We start from the raw sequence: 23428 nt of genomic DNA, 5'->3' as shown, positions 1-23428 counted from the left end.
TTTTAGTTATTATGCTTATTGATCATCAAATTACACCTGTATATAGCCAGTGGCTTATATAGTTGGATTTTGAGCTTTTGAGAAAACACCAGTGGTATTTGAGAGCTTTTCTGTATTAGTGACATTGAGGTATCACTAATTTTTTAGATATGAAATAGTACTGTGATTTTGCTGGAGGGGAAAACCCCTAATGTGTACATTTTAATCAAATGATCTCTCTCCGATTTTCTCAAAATAAGCTGGAGACAAGTAGGTTGAGGTATAGATGAAACAAGTTTGAGCATGTTGGTAACTTTCGAAGTTAGTATTAACCACAGTTACACTATTGTTCATTAATTATTCTCTTGGATACATTTGAAAAATTCTATAATGAAGTGTTAATACCATTTTAGTAGTAAAAGCTTAAAATGTCATGATCACTGAAAAACAGAAAACACAAATACCTTAAGTCCAGCTCACACCCAACCACATAGTTTCTAAAAATTGTACCAAAATACATGCAAGAGGAAAGAAATAACTTATCTACACAACTTTCCACTCAAGGAAAAATTAGATCTTTGAAGTTAAGAGTCTGACAAGTGTGATTCTTAAAGTATTCTTTATTAAGATCATTAAAGTTGTAGAAACAACTTTATATTGTAAAGGCACAGGGAGACAGTTCTGATAAAATATTCAAATTAAACAGTAACTTACAGTACAAAAGACAATTTTAATGCACATACAAACCCCAAATGTCTGATTCAAAAATATTTTACTGTGTCTATTAATGGGCAATGATTAAAAATATAAATTGCTGCTGTATAATAAATATCTGATAGTGAATATCTTGATAGCAAAGTGAACAAAATATTTATTGCTTTTCACATACATATTTTTCCCTGTAATTTTAAATTCCTAATTCTTTTACTATCTTCTCCTCAACCTTTTCCAAAGATAAGAGAAATTCCACATAATCTCATGGGGAAAATGGTAGTTATAAAAAAACTACCTCCAGTAGCAATCACTGCTGGCAGCTGTTTTCTCACTTCCTGTTCTGCAATCACAAATCACTCTTCCCAAAAGTAAGATAAATGTTTGCTAAACCACAGGAAGACAACCCCTCTGTGATTGGCATTCTAAAGTTTGCAATGAATATTTATCAATATAAAAGGTGTCCATTTTGAAAACGTGTATTTTACTTGGAGTTTTGAGTAAGAGACGAATGTCGGACAAGTAATTTTACTTACTCCCCTCAAGTTTTCCAAAGTTGTAAAAAGTCAGCTTAGTAAAAATTTCTAGCACTTAAATGTTTCTTTGAGGGTTAGTTGATATAGGTAACGTACTGATGTATAAAAGTTAACCTATTGCAACCTATTTTATAATGGAGAGATCTTACCCTTCTTCCAGTTTTAAACTGGGATCACCTTTATTAATTTCATCCTGCTCTTTTTATAGTAACCCAGTTACAGATGGTACAAGTAGAATTTCCATTACAACAGTAAACTAACACAAAAGCATCATCCTAACTTAACGAATGCTATTCCAACTTAGGAAATACCAACATGAAGGTGTGTGACAACCACGTCATGTTCAGTGTGTAGCAGCTAGCACTGTGCCTGGCACAGCGTGGATGTTCAATAAATAGTTGCTGAAGGAATGGAGGAGAAACAAAAACAAACCTGGCTTTGGTTGTGTATATTTTAATCACTTTATGGTTAAGAATAAAGTGAATCTATAACTAAATACTGTATACTACATCAAACTTTGCCATAAACAAAAGCAATGATTTCAAACAGAAAAATATCACTGTTTGTGATAGTCAATATATATTGCAACTTTTAAAATAGTCCACAAATTTCACACGCTGGTTCCTTTCTATCCACATACTTAAATTTTGATGCTTAAAAACTGGGTAATGAAGACCAAGCTGGGCAGATGGGCTAAACCATCTGGTTACAGGAAAAATTACTAGTCCATCAATTAAAACGTTATGATACCTGATTAAACTCAGACAAGACGACCGTTCTAATTTTTGCAGAAGTACCGATGAATAAAAGGTAAGATATCTTTCAAGTTACGTATGTGAGGAAGCAGTAGCTTAACTTCTCAACATAAAAAAATAACCAGGGAGACCTGAACTGAATAATGACCGAGTTAAAGTACTGGAAGAATGGAACAATAAGAAGGATTAGGTGACCAATTTTAAAACCTACCCATGGAACTAGGTCTAATATTTCTTTGGCATATGCATTACTATCTTGGACTAGTTAGCATTTTAAAAATACTGGGTTACTTTTTTCCTCAATCAAAATTAACATCGAGGTGAAGATTACTAGTACTCTTCTTAAAGCCTTTTAAATAACATTTTGCTACATATGCCAAATTTCATGTTTAGTGTACACTTATAATTATTGGCATAGAGTGATGTAACCATTAAATAACCTTAAATGATCTCATGCAATGGTGAAACCACAGAAAGTGGGGATAAAAGTATTTACATAATAAAATACTCAGCTTTCTGAAGAAAACACAGTAAACCTGGGAATCCTGCCCTAACAGTTAATGTGTACCGTATAGCACTGAATGGAAACTAGTCCAAATTTAAAATGAATAGCTACAGTAACCTGAATGTGTAAAATTGAATAATAAAACATAAAAATGGGAAAAAAAACCAAAAACCCCCTACACATCAGAAGGAACAAGTGGCCTATAAAACAGACCAATCTAACTTGACATTCAAAGTAAATGCAAGAGATTCACAAAATCGTGATAGTAATGCAAACTAAGTACCAAGTACCCTTTGATACACAAGCCAATGTAACTATCAGATTCATCTCCAATAGCTTAACAATATTCATTAACGCACTCAGGCGTTCAGGCGGACAAAGCAGTCACTGAGAGCTCAAGCCTCCACAGTGTAAGAACAAACTCATCTGCAGAAGGATCATGTGATTTTGAAGTAATGTCTCATTTTGACGGATGTTAACATAAGATCTATCAGTGCAAGTTTATCCTCTGAATGTATTACTTACTAATTTCCTTTTTCTAGATACTTTTTGGTGGTTTCATTTTCGCCAGTGCTACTTAAATGGAGAAAAGAAAAGTTCACCATAGACTACCTCACATTGTTACTTAATTGTGCTAAATATTCACGCAGTTCTTTTGCAGCCTGGAATCTGCCATAGCGCTTCTTTGGGTTGGCGCACTCATCCAGCAAGGCCTCTAGTCGGCCATCTCGGACGATGTCACTCGGTGGGTCGTGGAGCAGGCCTCCGGAAGTGCCACGCCAGGTGGCATGTCTGGATAAGAGGTTCTGACAAACAGCATAATAATTGTGGTCCACAGTGGCACGAGCACAAAGAATTTCTTTTGAAAATGATAAGCAAGCCTCCTTATCACAGTCATCAAATTTGCTTTCATACCACACATCCCAATTTTCAGGTTTATCTGTAAAAGAGGGAAAGCAGAAAGAGAAAAATACATTTTAAGAGTCTTCATTGCTTCCCACTAATTAACATAGTAGTATTTCTTCTTAAAATTGTATTATCATTTTAAACACATTAATTTATATGCAGACATGTACTGGCAGTACACTGCCCGGCGGAAAGAGCAGACAAGATCTCTACCATGGAAGGGCTCAGTCTAGAGGGAAACCTTCCACCACAGAAAGTGTCATACAGTAGCATGACGCTGAGCTACAGGAGCAGAGGAAGCAGCACTTCTGCCTGGCGCTGTAGAAGGCTACAAGTGAAACATCTGCTTTAGGCCTCACAAGATAAGCAAGCCTGGGAAAAAGGAGAGAGAGCAAACAGCTTTGTAGGCCGGGGGACAGTCCGTGCAGAGGCATGGACTTAGGGGCTGCTCCAGCTTGGCTCAGGAAACACAGATGCACTGTGGCTAGAGTGTGAGACAGGAGCTGTAGGTGAGGCTAGAGAAACAGGCTGTACCCTGTGTGGTCATGGCCACGATTTGTTTTATAGAAAGATAACTCAAGGCTGAAGACTGGAGAGACCAACACAAGCACAGAAGCTAAAAGAGGTCCAGGAAAACAAGACAGATTGTAGAAACATCTGAGACAAAAATCAACACGTAAGCGTCTACGTTTAAGGTTAGAACTGAATGACAAAGCAGACACATTAACACAACAGTATTAATGCTTTATATAGAGAGCAAATATAAAGTGGCTCTGAGGTATTCAGGTGGGCGTGCACTATGCACAACTAGAAATAGATACAGCACACACACTTAGAACGCACCAGCACACAAGGCTTGATGGAGCCACACAACAGCTTAACTCTACTGGAAATGATGTTGAAAGCAAAGGGGGGAAAAAGACTGTGGGCAGAACCTTAAAACTTAAGGCGTTGGCAGAGGAGAGGTTAGAGAAAGAAACTCATTCGGCAAATAATTATTTGAATGCCTACCCTAGGGCATGCAAGGGTGTATAATGGTAAACAGGTAAAAAATACATGGTTCCTACCCTCACTGGCTTATAATCAACTACGTGAAATAGGCATTAAGCAAGTAAATAAACAAACATTATCTATCACAAATTGTGGGAAATGCTATGAAGGAAATAGCAGTTTCCAACAGTAGAAAGGTTTATGAAAGAAACTACCCTCTCTACCATTAGATCTAGTGGTCAAGTCTCTCTCACAGGTAACATTTAAGCTAAGGCTTGACAGCCAAGTACTAATCGCTAGTGGTATGTGGAAGAGAGAGGATGCATTTTAGGCAGCGCAAACAGCACATGGGAAGCCCAGAAACGGAAAGTTTCCTTCAAGAAACCAAAACGCCACTGTAGCTGAAGCAGCTGAGGTATTGAGAGTGACAATGGACAGAGGGATGTTACAAATGAATCAGAAGAGGGTCAAGTCACAGACATTAAGCCCTGGTCAAGCAGTTTGAATTTTAATTGAAGAACAATGAGAAGTTACCAAAAGCATTAAGCAAGGGGGTGATAAGATCAGATTTACGTTTTAAAAAAGGAACTATAGGAGTAGAAGGAAATCAAAGGAGTAAAGAATTTCAGGAACTTGTTACTAACCACTTCAGGAATTGGCCAGTTAGGTGGTTGCTAATGGAAATGCAGACTCTAAGTCAGGTTTCAAAGGCTGAGGAAAGAACTGAGGCCAAGCAGGTAGAGATAGGCAGAGTAAGCAATACTTTTAAAAACAGCTGAGAAGCAAGGGAAAGCAGGAAAGTTGCATACAAACTGGTTTATGGGAAGGGAAAGAAAAACTGGATTTTAAAGAAGGTAACTGATTAAACAAATTCTCAAAAAAGGATCTACTCTGAAAAGAGGATGAATGTGTATTGTTTTTACTAATTTAGAAGATAATGGGAAGGACACTAAGAGAGACACCACATGGAGACCTCGATTTCTCTGTGAAGAAAAACAAAAAAGGTCATTTACTAGAAAGAGTTCAGAAAAGAGGGTGAATGAATAGAGAGGGCTTTTTGCATAGTGGCTACTTGACAGCCCTCCTACAGACACCTGGGAAGAACTGGGCAGGGCTAAAGCACCGGGACCAACACTCACTGTATGAGATGCAAGAACACCGAAACTATAAGGTTGTGTTCAGAGTCCATAAATGGTAGGTATAAAATTGTAATGTCTATCCCAGGAAATGTCCGCATCAAAAAAAATATTTTTACAAACACTAGAATAGTTTAAAATTTTAGGCAAGTTGCACAACTCAGTCAAAATACTAAAAGCCACTGAACTGTACACTTTAAAAAAGGAAAGCCTCAAGTAAGCTGCTGCAACATTCACAAATGCAGGAAGAGGGAAGTGGGGAAGAACGCCTCCAGCAGGGTGTCCACCCCTAGAGGATCTACATGGAGGGCGAGAATTAATCACAAGCAGTTTGGTGAGTACGGAATCAGAACAGGCCCTGGGAAAATCAAGAATGTAACAGGATCAGCTAAGATCATGCAGAGTGTCAACCTGGGATGCTGTTGTTAACACTCACTGCATTCCCAGGGGCCACAAACTGCGGTCTCTGTTCATCGGAGGATCCTCTCATGCAGGGAGAGAGAGAAGTAAAAACATAAGACCCTCACCATGGAGCGCCAACCCCTCAGTTTCTTTTAACTAAGTAGATAGTTGGAGAACTACAGGCTTTGTCCCTGAAGCTTTGAAGTTCCTGTGGCATTTAATTTTCAAAACACTTCAGATACTCTGCCTACCTGCACTGTGAACGACTCACAAATAAGTGGAGAGCAAGGTTTTGGGTGAGATGTAATAATGTCAAGACAAAAGTTAGAGAGAGCAGTGCTAGGAATCCCCTAAATGGTTAAAAGAAAAAATAATTCACTGTAGGGACCCCATAGAACATCACTGTAAGAGACCCCCCAGGAAAATAAGGCCTTCCTTCATGACAGCAGCATCGTCTCTCTGGCAGCCTGTAACTAGAATATAAAAACTTAATTCTACGTTAGACTCCTAAACTACAGAATACAACAGACGGTATGAAAAAGACATGCATGCATACACACTCAAAGTATATCTGTATCAGACTGAACTCAAAGGCTATTTTACTAAACATGGAGAAATTATGACTAAAACTGCAAGTATAATCAATCAATATTTGTTTACTGATACTGGTCAAATAAAACAAAGAAAGATGCAAGGCTGCCATCTAAGGAGAAAACTGAATGTTTGCTTCATATAAAAACATTATTTTGACATAGAAAAGAATGTGTACAAAAACAAATCTGAAAGCTACATACTTACTTTGTCTAATTAACCTTTTGTCAGCAACCAAAACATTTTCAGCATCCACAATGATTACCTTCCCATCTCTAGGACCAACTGCAAAATTGTCAAAGCTGACATCCAGGAGGTAGAGTGCAAATTCAAAGTCATTGTTTGTAAGCTGCTCTGCTATTTCCATTAACTGCCAAGCGAGGTCAACTCGTTTTTCCCATGGTGCATTAAAGTAACTCCACAGTTCTTCTCCAACATAATTTACAGCCACCATTCTTCCACAAGCTCCAAGGTATTTTGCAAATGGCCAACCTTCATCAGATGGAAAACTCTACAAAAGAATTATCTTAGTATTATAAGAGATTCTGGTGAAGACAGCCTAGGTCTATCCCCAGATCCTTTCTGTAGAGATTGCTACTGGGCATGAGCTTGGATTGTCTTGTTATGTTCAGTAGTTTAATAAAGAAAAACTGATTTCTTTTCTAACCCATACCATTACTATGGATCTGAAAAATAAATTTTAATAGATTACATTAGAAAGCTAAAATAGAATAAGCCTTGCTTATCAAAATCTCAGAACGAAACTGATCAACAAAATGCAACAAATTTTCTTTATTATCAAATCTAAAAGTATTTACGCTTTCCTTTATCTTGATTTGCATCTTAAGTACAATCAACCAATTCTTTTTGAACAGACAGCACTGCAGGCCAGTAAGTCAGCACATATTTACCAGGCACCAGGCACTGATTGCACTATGCTGGCAATAAAAGTGAGCTAAACAGAGTCTCTAAAATAAAATCTTTAGATGAGAAGACAGATACCAAACAAATAATTATAAATACAGTAAGTGTTAATTACTAAAAATGGTAGAGGTCCCAAGAGAGCATTTAATAGATGCCTTACCTAGTCCAGAAGCAGTCAGGCGTGGGATTTGGAAAGATTCCTGGGAAGCGTCTTTTATCTACACCCCAAAGTTGGGAAAGAGCAATCTGACCTTCTATCAATGCAACTTCCTCTCCAAGTCCCTTTGGTTCCAAGTTAGTCTTGTTTCTCTTCCACCACCACATTTTCTGTTCACCTTTAGCCCAACTTTAAATGTATTCTAATCTTAGCAAAGTTTTCTAAAAGATTTTACAACCATTGGGAGGATTAACATCCTAAAACAAGTCTTCCATGACCAGAAAAAAAAATCATTTTCAACTAAAGTACAACGATAAGCTTTATCTAAAGTACTTTCCAGTGCTAATATGCCAACCTACAACACAACCATTGGGGTGCAAAAGGATGGGAAGTGATATTTTAAACAACTTCTTGAAGATCACTGGCCAGAAGAGGTGTGTTTTAAGAGCCATTCCTTTAGCCTAGCACCTTCCTTAAATTGGAAAAAAAATTATGAGATGATGTTTACACAAACAGTGCAGGGGAAACAAAGCTAAACATTATAGAATTTAAATGTAGCCTATTTCTATTGCTAAAAATTGAACAATTCACATACATTAAAAGGGTTGGAGATAAAGCTCTTCTTCTGGGACCCCTTAAGAAATTAAATAATATTAATTTTACCGAGCTTTTATAAAATTGACAAAACTCAAAAGTCTTATATTAAAATTTTATCAACTTTAAAACAAAAAATATTTTTAGAACTAAATTTCATCCAAATAATTACCTATTTTCATCTGTTCTTCCTTTCAACTCTAATGCACAATAACTGTACTTGTTTATATTATATAACCTTTTCATTTAAATTTTAATACCTGCAGTTTTGTGGTAACACTAATTATATATACTAGGAATTTAAATACGATAGTATGAATCTTTAAATATAGTAAGTGAATTGATTCAATTTTAGTTCAGAGACAATATTTACTGATTCTTTAGGAATTAGGAGAAAGCATCTTTTTAATCTTATACCTGAAATTTTTTTCTTTCTTTTGGGCCTTGGGAAAAGTGACAGACTGCTCATGTCCAATGAGAAGTGTAAAAACTGTCTACTAACCACATGTCATTTTCAACTTTTCCTCCCTACTTAAAATACCTCTACGACCTTGAAAATTTAGTTAGACAAAATGATTACAAAAGATTTAACTGTTTCCCAGAAATACTCATGTATAATGTCCCTGACATAAAAAGTGAAATCACTAAAACTAAGTAAATGTGTGATTATATAGTTTTATCATGCAAAAATTAAAACAAAACAGTCCTCCATACACTTTTGGTATATTATTCACATGCCATATTGTAGAACAGATACAAACAAATCTTTGTGAAAATAAAATGGTCTTTGACAACAGGAGAAAAGGGAACCCTGCCAATGTCTGCACATGTACAACTGCCTCCTTGTTTTTGGAGCCTTTCCAACTGGCAAACGACAGTCAAATATACACTTCATTACCCAAGTCCCTCATAGAAGATAAAATATGTGAACAAATGTCACATTGAGCAACTTTATATTCATATAGTGATTTCTGACAATATTAACTGAAATCCTGCTATGCCTCATTTTAAGAAGAACACTACAATTCTTTCATATAGTTTGCTACTAATCTTTGGAAGAACTTTAATAAATGAATTCACACCACTTGCTCACATGACAAGAATTTTTCATTGTATCATCAACATAGTCAGATTTCATTAAAGAGAACAGAATTCTATTGAATACATTGCAGTACAAAGAAAATGCTCAAAGGAAGCCAACATTTATAACTTGTATTTAAAACAATTCTGGCTCAGAACCAAAATGATCATGGTCAAGCAGAGTTTGAGAGACAAAACTTTAAGGTGTTTTAGCTTGGATTTCTTAAGTGTATCAAACAATAAAAAATACAACTTCATACTTACCGATTACCAAACTCCCACAGTGCATAAAACACAGTAGCTAGTATAAAAAGTTTACTGCTGAGGTTGACTTTTTAAATTTTAACCCAAATCTTAAAATCAGATTTTCAAATTGCCTAAGACAACGGGGAACATAGTTTAAAATAATCTACAGTAAAATGTGCGTATTTTAATGAATTATTTACAATTAAAAAATATATACAAATACTTTTCAGTATATATAAATACTTTTCAGTCTTTAAACTGAATGGTTTCAATTCTAATTGGATTAAGCCACTGCAGTTAATTGTTCAGGGCTTTTCATCAGGCTTGAATGTATGTCATAAACTATAATATGTTAAGTTTTTAAAACTAAACATCAGTTTAAGACTGTACAACACCACAAAATAATTATAAAATTACTGTATTTTTTAAAGAAAACCTCCACTAAATATTACTACCAATGTAAAAATTAAAAATGGAAATTTAAGCATTAAGTCAAACATGGTTAACTGCTATGATTTAAAGACATATTAAATGCCTTCCCTGTTAATTTATAAAAAGTATTCTGAATATGAAATCATGTCTATGTATCTTTTCCTTTTTAACAGAAAAACACAAGCTATTTCTTGGATATCATAAAACTCAAGTAATAACAATATTACACGCATTAATAGTAGCTTAAAGCCAAGGTTTCAGAAACAAATGAACAAAATCACTATGGTCATCTTCTATTTTGAGAGAAAATAAAAAGAAGGTGACATAAAATGTACATAATCAAGATTAGAAAATTTAGATATTTTATATTCTTTATGGTGTATATTAAAATTCTATATTTAAAGGGCAATATCGTATATAAGTAGAATAATGGACTTAAATAAAAATCCCAAGGCTAGCTTTAAAGGTCCACCTTCACCTCTGTATCTCACCAGCTGTGTGACCCTGGCAAAATCAAAACTTCTTACTTCGAACTTTAGCCTCTTCCTCTGTAAAACTGGAAAACATTTATACCAACATATTCATCGGGGCAATCCAAGAATCAAAAGGAAAAAAAAGTATGAAATGTGCTTTGTAGATTTAATACTACTTTATAAAGAATTGCTTACCAAAACATTCTCATACTTCCTACTTAAATCTGCTGAATAAAAAGTCTACATATTCATCAAGAGATGTGCTTATTTTCATATCACCTACTGATATGAAAAGCATCTACAAATAATAAACTCCTTCCAAATACAGCCAAGAACCACAAAATTAGAAATACATCTTCACTGTTCTCTAGTAGTTTGTAATTTACCATGGAATATACAAATTAGTTACCAGACTTTAAAAACACTCAGTGCCACGAGAAATGTATAGGGCATTCACAAGTACTAAAAATACAAAAAAATTAAAAACTTGGTAACATGTATATGCACAGAACACTATAATTTGCTTTTCATTGATAATATATAAGCAACACAAAATAAATTCTAAATGCTGAAGTAATCTATCACCTATCTATTGATCAAAAATCGCGATAAAGTATCACGATAGCTTATGTGGTCAATGAAGGGGATGTGGAACCTAAGAACTCTAGAGTTGGAGGGTACCTGAGTTGTAAACGCAGTTCAATCTTATCAGCACACTCTGCATGATTTGTCTAACTAAACTCACACAAGTAGAAGAAGGGAAGTAAGGCCCCTCAACCCCATATCTGTCTGTTTCAGTTATTCAGATTTTGGAAAGGTAACAAAGCATATATTTCAAACTCATACTACGTAACACCTCCAGTAGCCTGGGGAAACACTTCATCAAAAAACATATTATGCTGCAAAAATAATGTAAGCTTATTCATCCTAAGTGGGATAAAGCACATAAATTACTTCATGTGTTTTCACTTTTTTTTTTAATTTGACAAAACCTATTCTCTAAAGGTTTTTAAATTTGGAATTGCAGATAAGGGATTGTAAATTAACCCACATTTCACTGACTATTATAAGCAGCTGGAGTAAAAAGCAGTGAGAGCTGCTGTGGAATAAATTAATATTTTGAATTAAAAAATCCTAGATCTAGCCTATCTCCACCATGAAATGCTAAGTCAACAGTTGTAAAGAAAACATAGCCCCTATTCTCTGGAAGCTTTTTTAGCCTGAATTGGGAGGATGATCATTAAACACATAAATCATAAATTACGGAATTTGTCAGAAATTACAGAAAAGTATATGGAGAAAGAGTAGAGACCTATTTTTGATTGTGTGACAGAGGGCAGCCTCTCTAAGGAGATGTTATTTATGCTGAGACCTAAAGGATGAGAATAATATTAGACAGGGGATGGGGCAGTAAGTATTTTCCAGGTGCATGTCAGGGTCGAAAACTGTCTTCTCAGAACTGGAAAAAAAATAAAAACAAGGCCAAAGCAGCTGCAGCGAAATGAATGAGGAGGAATTGGCTTGAGGTAATACAGTCTGGAAAGGGAAGCAGGGTTCAGATTATGTTGGGACTTATGAATGAAACACAAAAACTCCTCGACGTGGTCCACATACTGTTAAAAAATATATATATATATACGTGTATATATATATATAAGACCCGGTCTTATATTAATTTTTGCTCCAAAAGACGTATTAGGGCTGATTGTCCAGCTAGGTCTTATTTTCGGGAAAACACGGTGTGTGTGTATTTGTGTGTGTGTATGTATGTGTGTGTGTGTGTATATGTGTATATATATATATATATATATATATTTATGTGTCAAAGCCTTACCTTTCAGAAATATCTTACATCCTGGAATTAACCAACATCCTATGGTACATAATGGTATTCTAGAAAACATATTTTACAATGTCACAATACACTTTCATCAACATACATTGCTCTCCCAGGTTACTAAGGTCATTTTATTCTATTATGTCAGAACAGTCACGAAAAAAGGAGATGTGGAATTTATGAGTAATACAACATAAAACAGTACCTTTTGGGTTTATTCATTTATTTCCTCACTTACTTACAAGCATTGAATAGCATATAACTGATAGATTAAAATAAGGCCAATTCTAAAGTGCTTCTATTCTCTTTTTTCCCTCTTTATATGTCCAAAAGTAGGGTTTGTATACTAAATTTAAAAGATCCTTTCATACCTAATTCCTTTCATAAAAGAAATATAAAATATTTTACAGTCATTTATTACCTTACGACATTTCATTAAAAGGAACGTAACTCTGTAGTTTGCCTAAAGAAATGTGTTACAAGACTTTTTTTCTTTAGAGGAGGAAATTCTTAGTAAAAAGAAACTGACTTGAAAAGCATCTATAATGAAAATATACAAACTAAAATCTGCTTATAGGTTTTCTACAGAACTGGCATTTTTACACACACAAATTTAAACTTGAGAACACTTTTAGAAAGTATATGTTATCAAAAGCTTAGAAAATGCTTAAACGTTCAATTTAAGTTTCAAAATTATTTTTTAAAAGCCCAAATTTGAACAAAATCCCATTGTGGTAATGCATGTTGTAACAGCTGTTCATAGAGATTAGTCAACTGTACTGGTGACAGACTAATGTGTTCACAGTTTTGTGAACTGTCTGGAAGGGGGAACACAGTAAAATTACTGGGAGAATTTAACGGTTACCTAATTTTTGCTAAAATTTCTCTAAGACCTTAGTTTCTTATAACTTACACTACAAAATACTGGCCAAAATCCATTGCAAATACTGTAGAATCTTAATAATCTCAAAATTTTCAAGTTATAGGATATGTTCCATTTATTTCATTAAATGATTTTCTGAATGCCATTTTCCACCCACCTAGATTCCAACAATATTAAGCAACGTTTTGAAAATAGTAAGGCTATGTCACTTCACTGAATATCAGGTTCAACAGCTGTATCTAAAATTGGAAACTAATGTTAAAACACATCAACAAAAAACACTACCTAGTAGTTTAATAGAAATAAATCAGTTAAAATAAATAGCTTAAGAAATGCTCTCCCCAACCAAAAAGAAAAAAATCTCTTGGCCACAAATTTCAAATACGCATAAATTCGCTAGTCTCAACTGACCCTTTCATACCTACTCTCACTACCAGCGACTGTGATCCATATTTCTTAACTGAAATATACACCTACAAACACCATACTCCCAGTAAAGCAAAAATTCAAAGAAACAAAGATGCAAGTTTCTTTTGGACTCAATAACCTAAGAATGCTACTTTATTTTCTTTGGTCGATACCTGAATTCTTTAAACAGTCTGCCAAGTAGAACAGTACTAACTTCCCTGGTTCCTTTAAAACAAATTGAATCAATACAGTCCTTCAGAAGAACAGCAAAATATCCACTAGTATCACAGTATCTCTCTCCATTAAATACCTGGTGCCTGGTTTTAGAGTTGTATTCCTATTTTTGCCTTAAATTTAACATAGCCAAAACAAAACTCTTGGTTCCCCTATCCGAAGGCATTCCTTCTCTGGGCTTCCTCATCATAAGGAATAATCAATCACTCAGTAGTTGCTCAGACCAAAAACCCAGGAGATTATCCTTTTCTTTTTCTCTTTCCCTCATACCTTAACCCTTGAAGAAAGTCTTGTCAGCTCTTTCTCCAAAATATACTGGGTCTGTCCACTTTTCATAACCTCCTTTGCAACCAGCTTAATCCAAACCGCCAAGCTCTCTCCCACAAACTAGTGCAAAAGCCTTCCTGCGTCCTCTCACACCACTTAAAACCCTTTCTCCACAAACCCGGCCCTGTGAAAAATACTTCTATTGTTTCCCATTGCTGTGAAAATAAAATCCTAAATGCATTCAGCATGGCTATGCAGGACATGGTCCTTGCTTACACCTCCCCTATAATCTTGTATTTTACCACACTTCTCTGCTCCCATGCTTGATCCTGCTGTGGGGCTTTTTTTAAATTTTTTCTTTTTTTCCCTATCTCTTGCTTAAAGACACTCTGCACCATTGACTTTTTCTCATCATTCACACTTCAGCTAAAATGTCACTCTTCCTGACCGCTCAATTTAAAGTATTCTATCCCCAACCCAATTCTCCATCACAGGAATCTGCTTTGATTTTTTTATAAGATGTAAAATCTGAAATTACCTTCTTTATTTGTTTGCTGTCCACACCTAATGCCCCAGAAAGCAAAGCCTACACAAACTGTGCCTTGTCCTATGATCTTTACTGTATCCCAAGGATATATAGATCAGTTCCTAGCACTGTGGAGCACGGCCACACAAGTCTTATCAGGTCTCTTTACTCCACAGTTAAAACTCCAAATGAGCACTAGGAAGGTAAACTATGAAGACCCTGAAGAATCATACCTACCTCAGATAAGAAATCTTTTAAGATTCAGAGTTTAAGAATACCTATAAATAATTCAGACTTAACCTCTATTTTTTAAATTATTCATCAATGCATGAAATAGACTAAACTGTAGTAGTGATTTACAGAGAACAATTAAACTATTTGCTTTGTATTACTGAATCCTTATCTAAACCCTGTTTTCTACACTATTCATTCTATTCATTGTACTTCATATTGGATAAATCCCTAAGCCCCCTTTTAATTACTATTCCAAAACAAAACAAAACAAAAACTATAACCTGAAGCAGCAGCCACATAGGTATTTATGATGTATGCATATATAAAAGGGGGTGACGGGAACATTTTCCATAGGAAGAGTAAAATTTATGTATTTCTAAGACAGATGTCAACATAATATACTAAAGAACTTTCCAACTACTATAGATATCTAAAAATGGAATAAGATGATTTACAACGTAATATATTGTTAAAAACTCTGCAATTAAAGATATTTCATGTGTGTTATCTAAATAATCCTGTCTTCTTTATAAAATAATCCTGTTGGATAAATATTAACATTCCCATTTTACTGATTAAAACACATTAAGTGACTTGCTCAATGCCACCAATAATTTTAGGGTACTAGAAAATGCTATCTTAATATTGCCCCCATCACTACTCCCACCCTCCACCCCACCAATGGGTAAAATTCCATTTATCCTTCAGAACTCAATTCCTCTGTGAAATCTGCCCTGGTATCTACACCTATGAAGATACACATAGATATCTCTCCCTAAATAAGTCATCTGATCGAGTGTACATATCTTTTCTTGTAGGGCTTATTATGCTATATTGACTGTGATTAGTCATTTATATACCCACCTCCTCTTACACAGTAAGCTACTCGCTGCTTAGAAAGATCCTTTCCATCCAAACCATAGACTATTTACCAAACAAACAAATAGTTCTCTAACTCTAAGTCCAGAACTGTAAGTCCAAAGAGCTTCCAGCTATTTCACAGATAACTTCCTTTCAAGAATCTATTTTTAAAAAAGACATACAAGTTGGATAAAAGATCTGATTACATAATTTAAAGCCTTTCAGGGTCCATGGCCAGGATGAGTAACTATTTTCATCTTACACTAGTAATTTACAGTCTTAAGATATGTTACAATCATTTACTAAAGTTCACTGTACTTATAGGAAAAATGCAAAACATCTATGTGAAGGTCCTATTAGTTGAATACACACAATTGAAAAGTAAAGAAATAAAAAATGTCAGCATTCTGTGATGCATCAGCAGCAATGATAGCAATATAGGAAGTAAGCCAGAGACCATAAGCTAGAAAAATAGAAAACCAGGCTGGAGATCTCCTGAAAAGCTAAACACCTATATCCAGAAAGCAGATCCTTAAAAAGTAAACTTTCTAATTCCTCACTAACATACTTAAGACCCATACACTGAAAATATGAAGAAACAGAGTTCAAAGATTAGACAAAAGTACAGAAAAAGCCTCAGGATCAATAATGGTCAAAAAACACGATTAAAACAGAAAATAGGCTAGGGCATCAAATGATTGTGCTCCACTGACTTGGAAGTGGTGCTTTCCTAAGGATTCCTGTCTATTTCTATGGTCTTTCCAAAACATAAGTCTCCTTTTTTGGATCTGAGGTACACATAATTATTTTGTTTTTGTTTGCTTTTTCAAGAAGAGATGTTCAAGTGTCCAAGGTGTTAATGAAACCGCTGATGAAAAACCAAAAAAACAGGGGGGGGAAAACCTTTTAGACTTAAGCTTACGAATTTATTAGATAAAAAGTGCTCTACTCAGAACTACCTAGTCAGAATCATCTCTGAAGCTAAATCTGCGAATGCAATCACTACAGCAGCAGCCAGGGTCAGAGAAGTACGTGCCTCCCTAAGCTGCTATTTGAAAAGAATCTCCTGAGAAAGTCTGGAACATCCTTTCTAGATGCTATAGCCTCACAAGAAGATAACTTCACCTAAATATTTTTTTTTTCCTTTAAAGGCAGTCTTTGGTTTTTGTTTTGTTTTAATCTGATTTCATATGTATAAAAATTTGGAGCTAGAAAGACAAGCGTGAAACAGAGCTATCTATCTATTCTGGCCCCCACCCTATACCCCTAGCAGGAGGGACCAAGTCTCCAAATCCCCAATCCCCTTTTAGGAGAGTTTAACCCCACCAGTTAAAATCAAGCTCAGAAGAGAAGTAGAAAAATAATAATTTCTCAAGTCAAGAATGTGAGAGTCACAAGATGTTGGGGTTGAAAAGTAAAAGATCTAATTCAACAGTCTCATTTTATAGGTGAGTCCCATAAAAAAGGTCATCAGCTGTCCAAAGTAAGACAATTAGCAAATAGCAATAGTGTGTTTTTTACTTCAAAAACTGTATCTTGGGCAGTACACCTTAAAAATACATTCTACAGAAATGATTTTTAAGGACAAAACAACAACAATCACTCAAAGTTTTTGTGTCAAAATTCATCCTGTAATGTAGAAGTGTAATAAATCAATGTAAGTAAAGGTATGGTTGATCGCAGGAATCATAAGTATCTTTAAGGGACTCCATATCCAAATAAGCTTCAACACAGCTGATCAAATGCACTATATGGTTAAAGTTGCTTTTACTTTAATTAATGTCTAACATTTATTGAGTGCTTACTATGCATAAGGCACTATAAAGTGTTTTGAATGATTTATGTCATTTACATTAAAATGAAATTAAATGAATTAAAATGAAAGCTTAAAATGTATAGCTTAAATAATGTTACACACTGTAAATTTTTTAAAAAATCCTCTAAAACCATAATTCAGAAAACAAGCAAACAAAGTTCTACAAATATAACAGTAAAAACAAATTCCCACCTCCTCCCCTCGAAATAACCAAGAGCTTTCTTCACTACTTCTACGTGATAAAGTCAGAGAGAATAGTTTGGACTTCAGGGAATCCAGACAGTATTTTTCTCTCTCACACACAGCTTCTATAAATTCAATAGCTAAGTACAAATACTGGTAGAAAATTTACCAATACAATAACAGAAAACATCTTATCATCCTGCCAAATACTTCAATATGTCAACTTTTGAATATTCCAAGAATGCTATTACACAATATAAAATCAAGTCCCTCTCCCCAGTTTTTTTTAAAGAACTATGGCATACTTGTAATTAAAATATACTCCTTGGTAAAGTGAAAATGAGAGGATGAAAAGAAGGAATCAGAGTAGATGATAAAGGTACTAGCATTATCTTACTGACTGATGTTTATAAAAATTTTTAGAAGGTAATTCTATTACAGAACAACTTTCCTTAGAGATAGGTAAGTTTCTGTAAGCCAGTAAAACTATTCAAGAATGTGAAAAGAGCTGTGCTTTTATACCATTTCAAATGGGAATTCTATATTGCAAACCTATATAGCCTTACATTACATAGCTAAGGCATGTGTATAACATACCTTACAAACAGACATTTAATACTTATCATGCCTCCTTTCAGGCATAATAGAAACTTCAATTTGTTACTGTTTCTTAAAATCACATGAGGCAAGTTTAATGGGTTAAATTCCTACATTATTTTTCCATTCTTTCATTAGTACCTTGCCAAAGGAGAGTTTTAAACGTTTATTTTGGAAACATGTTTATTACACCAGAACTTTTGTTAAGAACAGTTTGATAATGTCAGCTCAAAAGACTTTTTTTCCAAAAGTAGTTAATTTCTGGACAATATAAGATAGGAAAAAAAATCTAGTTTGTCACCAAATGTCCAAAAATTCAATAAGTAGCTCCCTCTCCTGGGGGGAAAATGTGAGTTCTTCTTTAAACCGTAACACACACACTTGTACCCTTAAAAATATTTTTAAAAATACATGAACCAAAAAATATACACAAATAAGCAAATTTGAGTTTTTTCTATCATTAGCAATTAATAACCCAAAACTAACATAAACAGCTATTCACAGTTTTATAGAAAGCAGTATAAACACTAAAATTGCATACGTTTATCAAGCTAACAAAAAGTGATGAACATAATGATTTGAATTAATGTGCAACAATCTTTGTACTTGATCACAGAATTTTAAGATTCCTCTCATTTTAGTGGTTTTATACTATACATCATCAAACCTCAATTATACTGTTCATACTTAACTCACTAGTTTTTACCAAAGATGAAGCGGTTCTATAAAGAAAGTAGCAGCTCTATGAAGATCCTTTACTTATAAGTAAGTCTTCTTATTATATTTGCTTATTCATCAGATAAAAAAATAAACATACCAATATAAATGACTGGTACTAAAGACCCCAAATTTATATTTCACACAGTAATTAGCTATAGAACTGGGTTGCCTAAATTAAAAAATGTAATTTATATATGCCAGTCAACAATGTTCTCACATATATATTTCCTCACATACTAAAAACAAACTCTTTTCCTACCTATAACCCATCTAACCACCCACTCAGAGCAACTGTGTCACTAAATTTAAACTACAAGAATATAACTGACTTTTTATTAAAAAAAAAAAAAAAGCTGTTTATCACTAAAGATGAAAACAGAAAGAAAAAGTTTCAGGGAAGAGTTAATCAGAAAACAAGACACAAGCACACCTGACTATCTCAACTATAAAGTAATCTGAATATGCCAAGATAACCTCAAACTTCGAAAAACAGAAACGCTTACAAACAAAGCAGATTTACCTTACTGTAAATCAAATGCCAAAGTTTCTTATATTCAAATGCCATGGTATGTTTATAAAGAACTGGATACATAACACACAATGTTCTTAAAGTGTTAGTTTTATTATTAGTTAGTTTTATTATCAGGTTACCTGATAAAAACCTTTGGACAGCCAATATTATAAGTGCAGAAACGTGTATTACTACTACAATAGCTACTTACTAAATTTTTGGGTCCCAGAGAATTTGACAGACTATTCAGCAAACTACAATGCTAAAGCTTTCTCCAGGGACCAACCTTGCTAACATAAACATCTATTTCTCAAAGAGAAAAGGCAGCTTAAATGAAAAACAGTGTCAAATCAAATGGATATATCATAAATATGGCCTTAAGCTTCAGAAGCTGGCTAATTTTAAAACTAGCAAATAAAGTAATCGCATCAACGAACGTTTAGTTAGTTTTATATACTATGCACTGTTAAAGAGAGCAGTATTAAATATTCAATCTATACTTTAAATTTGACCCATTATATATATCCTGTGACATCTTAAAATTTACCAAGACCCACACTAAAGTTTTGTTTGAGGAAAAATATTTGGCTGAAGTAATCAAACAAAGCAGGTTTTTTCTCTTACCTAAGTTGGTGAATGGAACTTGAGAAAAGAAAGCAACATAAATGAATATTGCGCATTCCAACATATGCACTTTAGAGTTAAAAAATAACAATCCTGTCTGTACAAACCCTCTACCCATCAGTGAAATCATTAGCAGCGCAGAATTACTTGTGATTAATTGTTAAGTCGGGGTTTTTTCGGTGTTTTTTTAACCTTGTGTTTGAAATACTACAAGAAAACTAGTATGGAAAAGGAGCAAGGTAACGTTCTCTTTGATTATCAGGAGGGATCACAACCCCACAGTTGTAACCAGTATCCAAGGACACTTGCACTAAGGCCGGGTGCAAATGTGTAGAAATTCAGTAATTAACTCCAAAGGTAAACAGTTTTGGGTTTTTTTGTTTTTGTTTTTGTTTTTTAGGTCTTGTTTTTGCGTCGCCAGTAAAAAGCTTTCAACCTACTCCCCTAAAAGGCACGTTTGTTTTCGAAATAAAGTCAAGAGAGAGCCAATAACTCAACTAGAAGAAAGGTGAGACTCTCCTTTCAGTTTCTAGTCCTGGCCTAACATTTCATCTTCTTCCTGCAGCCAAATACCAGATGAATGGGGCAGGTCACAGAATCAGGATGAAAATGTCTGTCTTGGCCTTAAACCCTCCCAGCCCCAAATCCAACGAAGCCTGAAGTTTTCCTTTTCCTAATCCCACCGAAAGCAAGGCTCATGAATTAACCCCACCCTTGACCACTGTTCCCATTATTTGCCCGTACCTTTCCCAGCGTGTCCCCAAATTAACTGCCCCAATTATCTGCCAGGTAATGAGCTAAGGAATAAAACAGACTTTGGGGCCGACGTTAGGCCAGCCACGCAAGGTACTGAAGGGGAGAGCAAACGCGGTAAAGGAGCACTTGAAAACAACTGAGAAAGGTCCAAGGGCTCGTAAACAGTCTGCGCCGTGAAAGTGCAACCCGGAGGACACACACAGAAAGGCAGGGAGGAGAGCCGAAGAAAACTCGCCGGAGAGACATTTTGGGGAGCGTACGAGACGCGCTCCCTCTGGCGTTGAAGGATCCGCAGTCAAGTCCGGAATGCGCCCGCGTCTAGGTGACAAGAGCAGAAGCTCCACCAGCCAGGTCGTCCTCCGCAATCCGGCACGGCGCCCAGGGGTCGCCCAGCGCTGCCCGCTTCCCACGCCCGCAGCCTGGCTCAGCCCCGCCGGGTCCAAAGTGGGTAAACGAACCGGCGGAGCCGCTTCTCCCTACTCGCGTGCCCCGCGCGGCCCCTCCCGGCAGGACGCCCCCCGCCCGGGCTCCTACCTGTAGCACTAGCGGCTCCGGGTTGAAGGCCAGGGTCAGCAGCAGCTGCATGCGCTCCGAGTCCTTGAGGTTGCGGAGCAGGAAGCTACCCGAGTCCTTGGTCTCGGCGTAGCGGCGCACTAGGCGGTCCAGCAGGCGCTGCGACGGGCAGTGCACCAGGTCGGACCAGCCCTCCACCGCCTCGGGCGTGAGCAGCCGCACGTCGCCGTTGAGGCGCGCGAACTCGGTGCGGGGCATGGCCTGGAGCAGGTCGCAGCGGGGCCGGCCGGTGGCCCGCTTGCAGATGCTCTGGTCGAGCTGCGCCAGCTCGCGCTGCGAGCCGAGGCGCTTGAGCACCACTCGGCGGCGGCCGCCCTCGCGGGGCTCGCCGTACTGCGCGAAGTAGACGTTCTTCACGTTGAGGAAGTCCAGCAGGCGCAAGCGGCCCCACGCCTCGAACACCACCTGCCCGTTGAGGAAGCGGCGGCACCAGCTCGTGCCGAAGCACGCCGGGCACTTATTGAGCTGCAGGAAGCGCCGGTCGGTCAGCTCGTTGCGCTGCCAGGAGGCGAGCAGCGACGGCGAGTGCAGCACCATCAGCACCAACAGGCTGCCCAGAGCCGCCAGCTTCAGCGAGCGGGACAGGCGGCCCAGCTTCGGGGGCACCAGGCGCCACATCCCGCCCGCCGCCCGTCTGCCCGCACCCGGAGGGCGAGGGCACCCCCGGGGCGCCCCCGCCGCGCCGAAACCCGGAGAGCGACCCGCAGAGGCCCCGGACGAGAGAAGGAGCGAGGGCGCGGGCCGGGGCGGGAGGCGGAGCAGGGGTGTGAGAGAGACCGGGAGCGGGAAGGAGCCGACCAGAGCCGACAGCGACTTCTCCCAGTCACTAGCCTCCACAACTCTCGAGCTCCCTCCACCGAGCTCCCCGCCCTCCGACTCCGGCGGCGCCTCCTCCGAGCCAGCCAAGTTATAGAGGAGCGGGAGGGGGAGGGAGCGCGGGGACCCGACGGCCGCGCGCACGCGCGCGCACGCGTCCTGCACGCTCGGGGCGCGAGAGATGCGGCGGTGGCAACCCGTAAGGCGAGCGGGGTCTCTGAGGAGAGAGAAGGAGGGACTCACGGAAGGGGAAGAAAGCTGGAATGTCTCACACCGAAAAGTAGCAACAGTGTAGGAAGGTGGGAAGAATGAGGTGCCCGCGCGTCTCTGACGCTGCACGACCGAATTCGTACGCGCTGGCTCTCCCGAGAGAGGGCCAGGGGGCCAGGGGGCGGGGCTAGCGGGGCGGAGAGAGCGCGTCGCGCGCCGCCCGGAAAGCGTAAGCGCGGGCTCGCGAAGGGGGTGGTGTGCAGTCTCCGTGAGGGCGGAGCTTGAGTTGTTGGAGGAGGGATAGACTCGCCAGTTGTGGTGAAATGACTTTTAGTATAGTTAATCTTTTATGAGTGAGGATTACTGGGGCCTGTCTTTTACCATTGTGGAAACGGCCCTCTGAGGGGGGCGGAGAAGAAATGAATTCCGGAAGGCTGTTGCAACCCCTTTTCCCCGGTTGGCGCGCGTGGGGCGGGGGCAGAGTGGGCGGGGCATAGTGCCCCCTCCTCCGCGCCTTATACGGGTGGGGGCGCGCGCCTGGAGGCGGGGCGAGGCGGGGCGTGGCGTGGGGTGCCTGGCTAGAGATCGCGTCCCCTGGGGCCCGCGCACCTCTCGGTGGAGGGCGGGGCTGCCGAGGAAACGTGGGAGAGGCCTGAGTTGTGAGGGACTGGGTGGGGACTTCATCTTTAGCGTGTCATATCTGTGCAGGCATCTTAAATTTTCCTGAGTGAGCACGGAAAAATCCAAGTCCTCAAGACACCGTGCTCTAGGGAAAGCAGGAGGAACGGCACCGACGCGGCCTGGTGTCGCCTAATCGCTGCGAAGAAGCGGGCTGAGCAGCTGGCAGGTTTGCTTTGCTCCCCGCCTGCTTTCCCAGACTGGCCCCGAAGCCGTTTCTTTCTACTTGGCTGCCCCTGAGGGCCCCGGAGGAGCTGGCGGGCGCCCCCACTCCACC

General features: G+C 38.1%; 1 protein-coding gene across 1 annotated transcript; it reads right to left on the bottom strand.

Annotated features, from left to right (window-relative positions):
- Positions 1 to 588: 588 nt before the first annotated feature.
- Positions 589 to 22545, bottom strand: DIPK2A (divergent protein kinase domain 2A). The gene is made up of 3 exons (XM_033130814.1): positions 21409 to 22545; positions 6719 to 7022; positions 589 to 3426 (listed from the first exon to the last, which is right to left on the bottom strand). Exons 1-3 carry the CDS (start codon positions 22063 to 22065, stop codon positions 3095 to 3097), a joined length of 1293 nt encoding a protein of 430 aa, XP_032986705.1. The 5' UTR covers positions 22066 to 22545; the 3' UTR covers positions 589 to 3094.
- Positions 22546 to 23428: the final 883 nt, after the last annotated feature.

Source organism: Rhinolophus ferrumequinum, chromosome 2 (genome assembly GCF_004115265.2).
Source record: "Rhinolophus ferrumequinum isolate MPI-CBG mRhiFer1 chromosome 2, mRhiFer1_v1.p, whole genome shotgun sequence".
Classification (NCBI taxonomy): Eukaryota; Metazoa; Chordata; class Mammalia; order Chiroptera; family Rhinolophidae; genus Rhinolophus; species Rhinolophus ferrumequinum.
Note: the sequence above shows the minus strand (reverse complement) of the source record. Positions and strands in the feature narration are given on the sequence as shown.

Bases quoted from the DNA above. Each gene is read 5' to 3' on its own strand.
- DIPK2A (XM_033130814.1), bottom strand. From the start codon at position 22,065: ATGTGGCGCCTGGTGCCCCCGAAGCTGGGCCGCCTGTCCCGCTCGCTG. The intron at 7,023-21,408 runs GTAGGAGCCCGG...ATTCTTTTGTAG, and splicing joins CGGAGCCGCTAGTGCTACAG to AGTTTTCCATCTGATGAAGG. The intron at 3,427-6,718 runs GTAAGTATGTAG...CCTCTTTTACAG, and splicing joins CAAAAGGTTAATTAGACAAA to ATAAACCTGAAAATTGGGAT.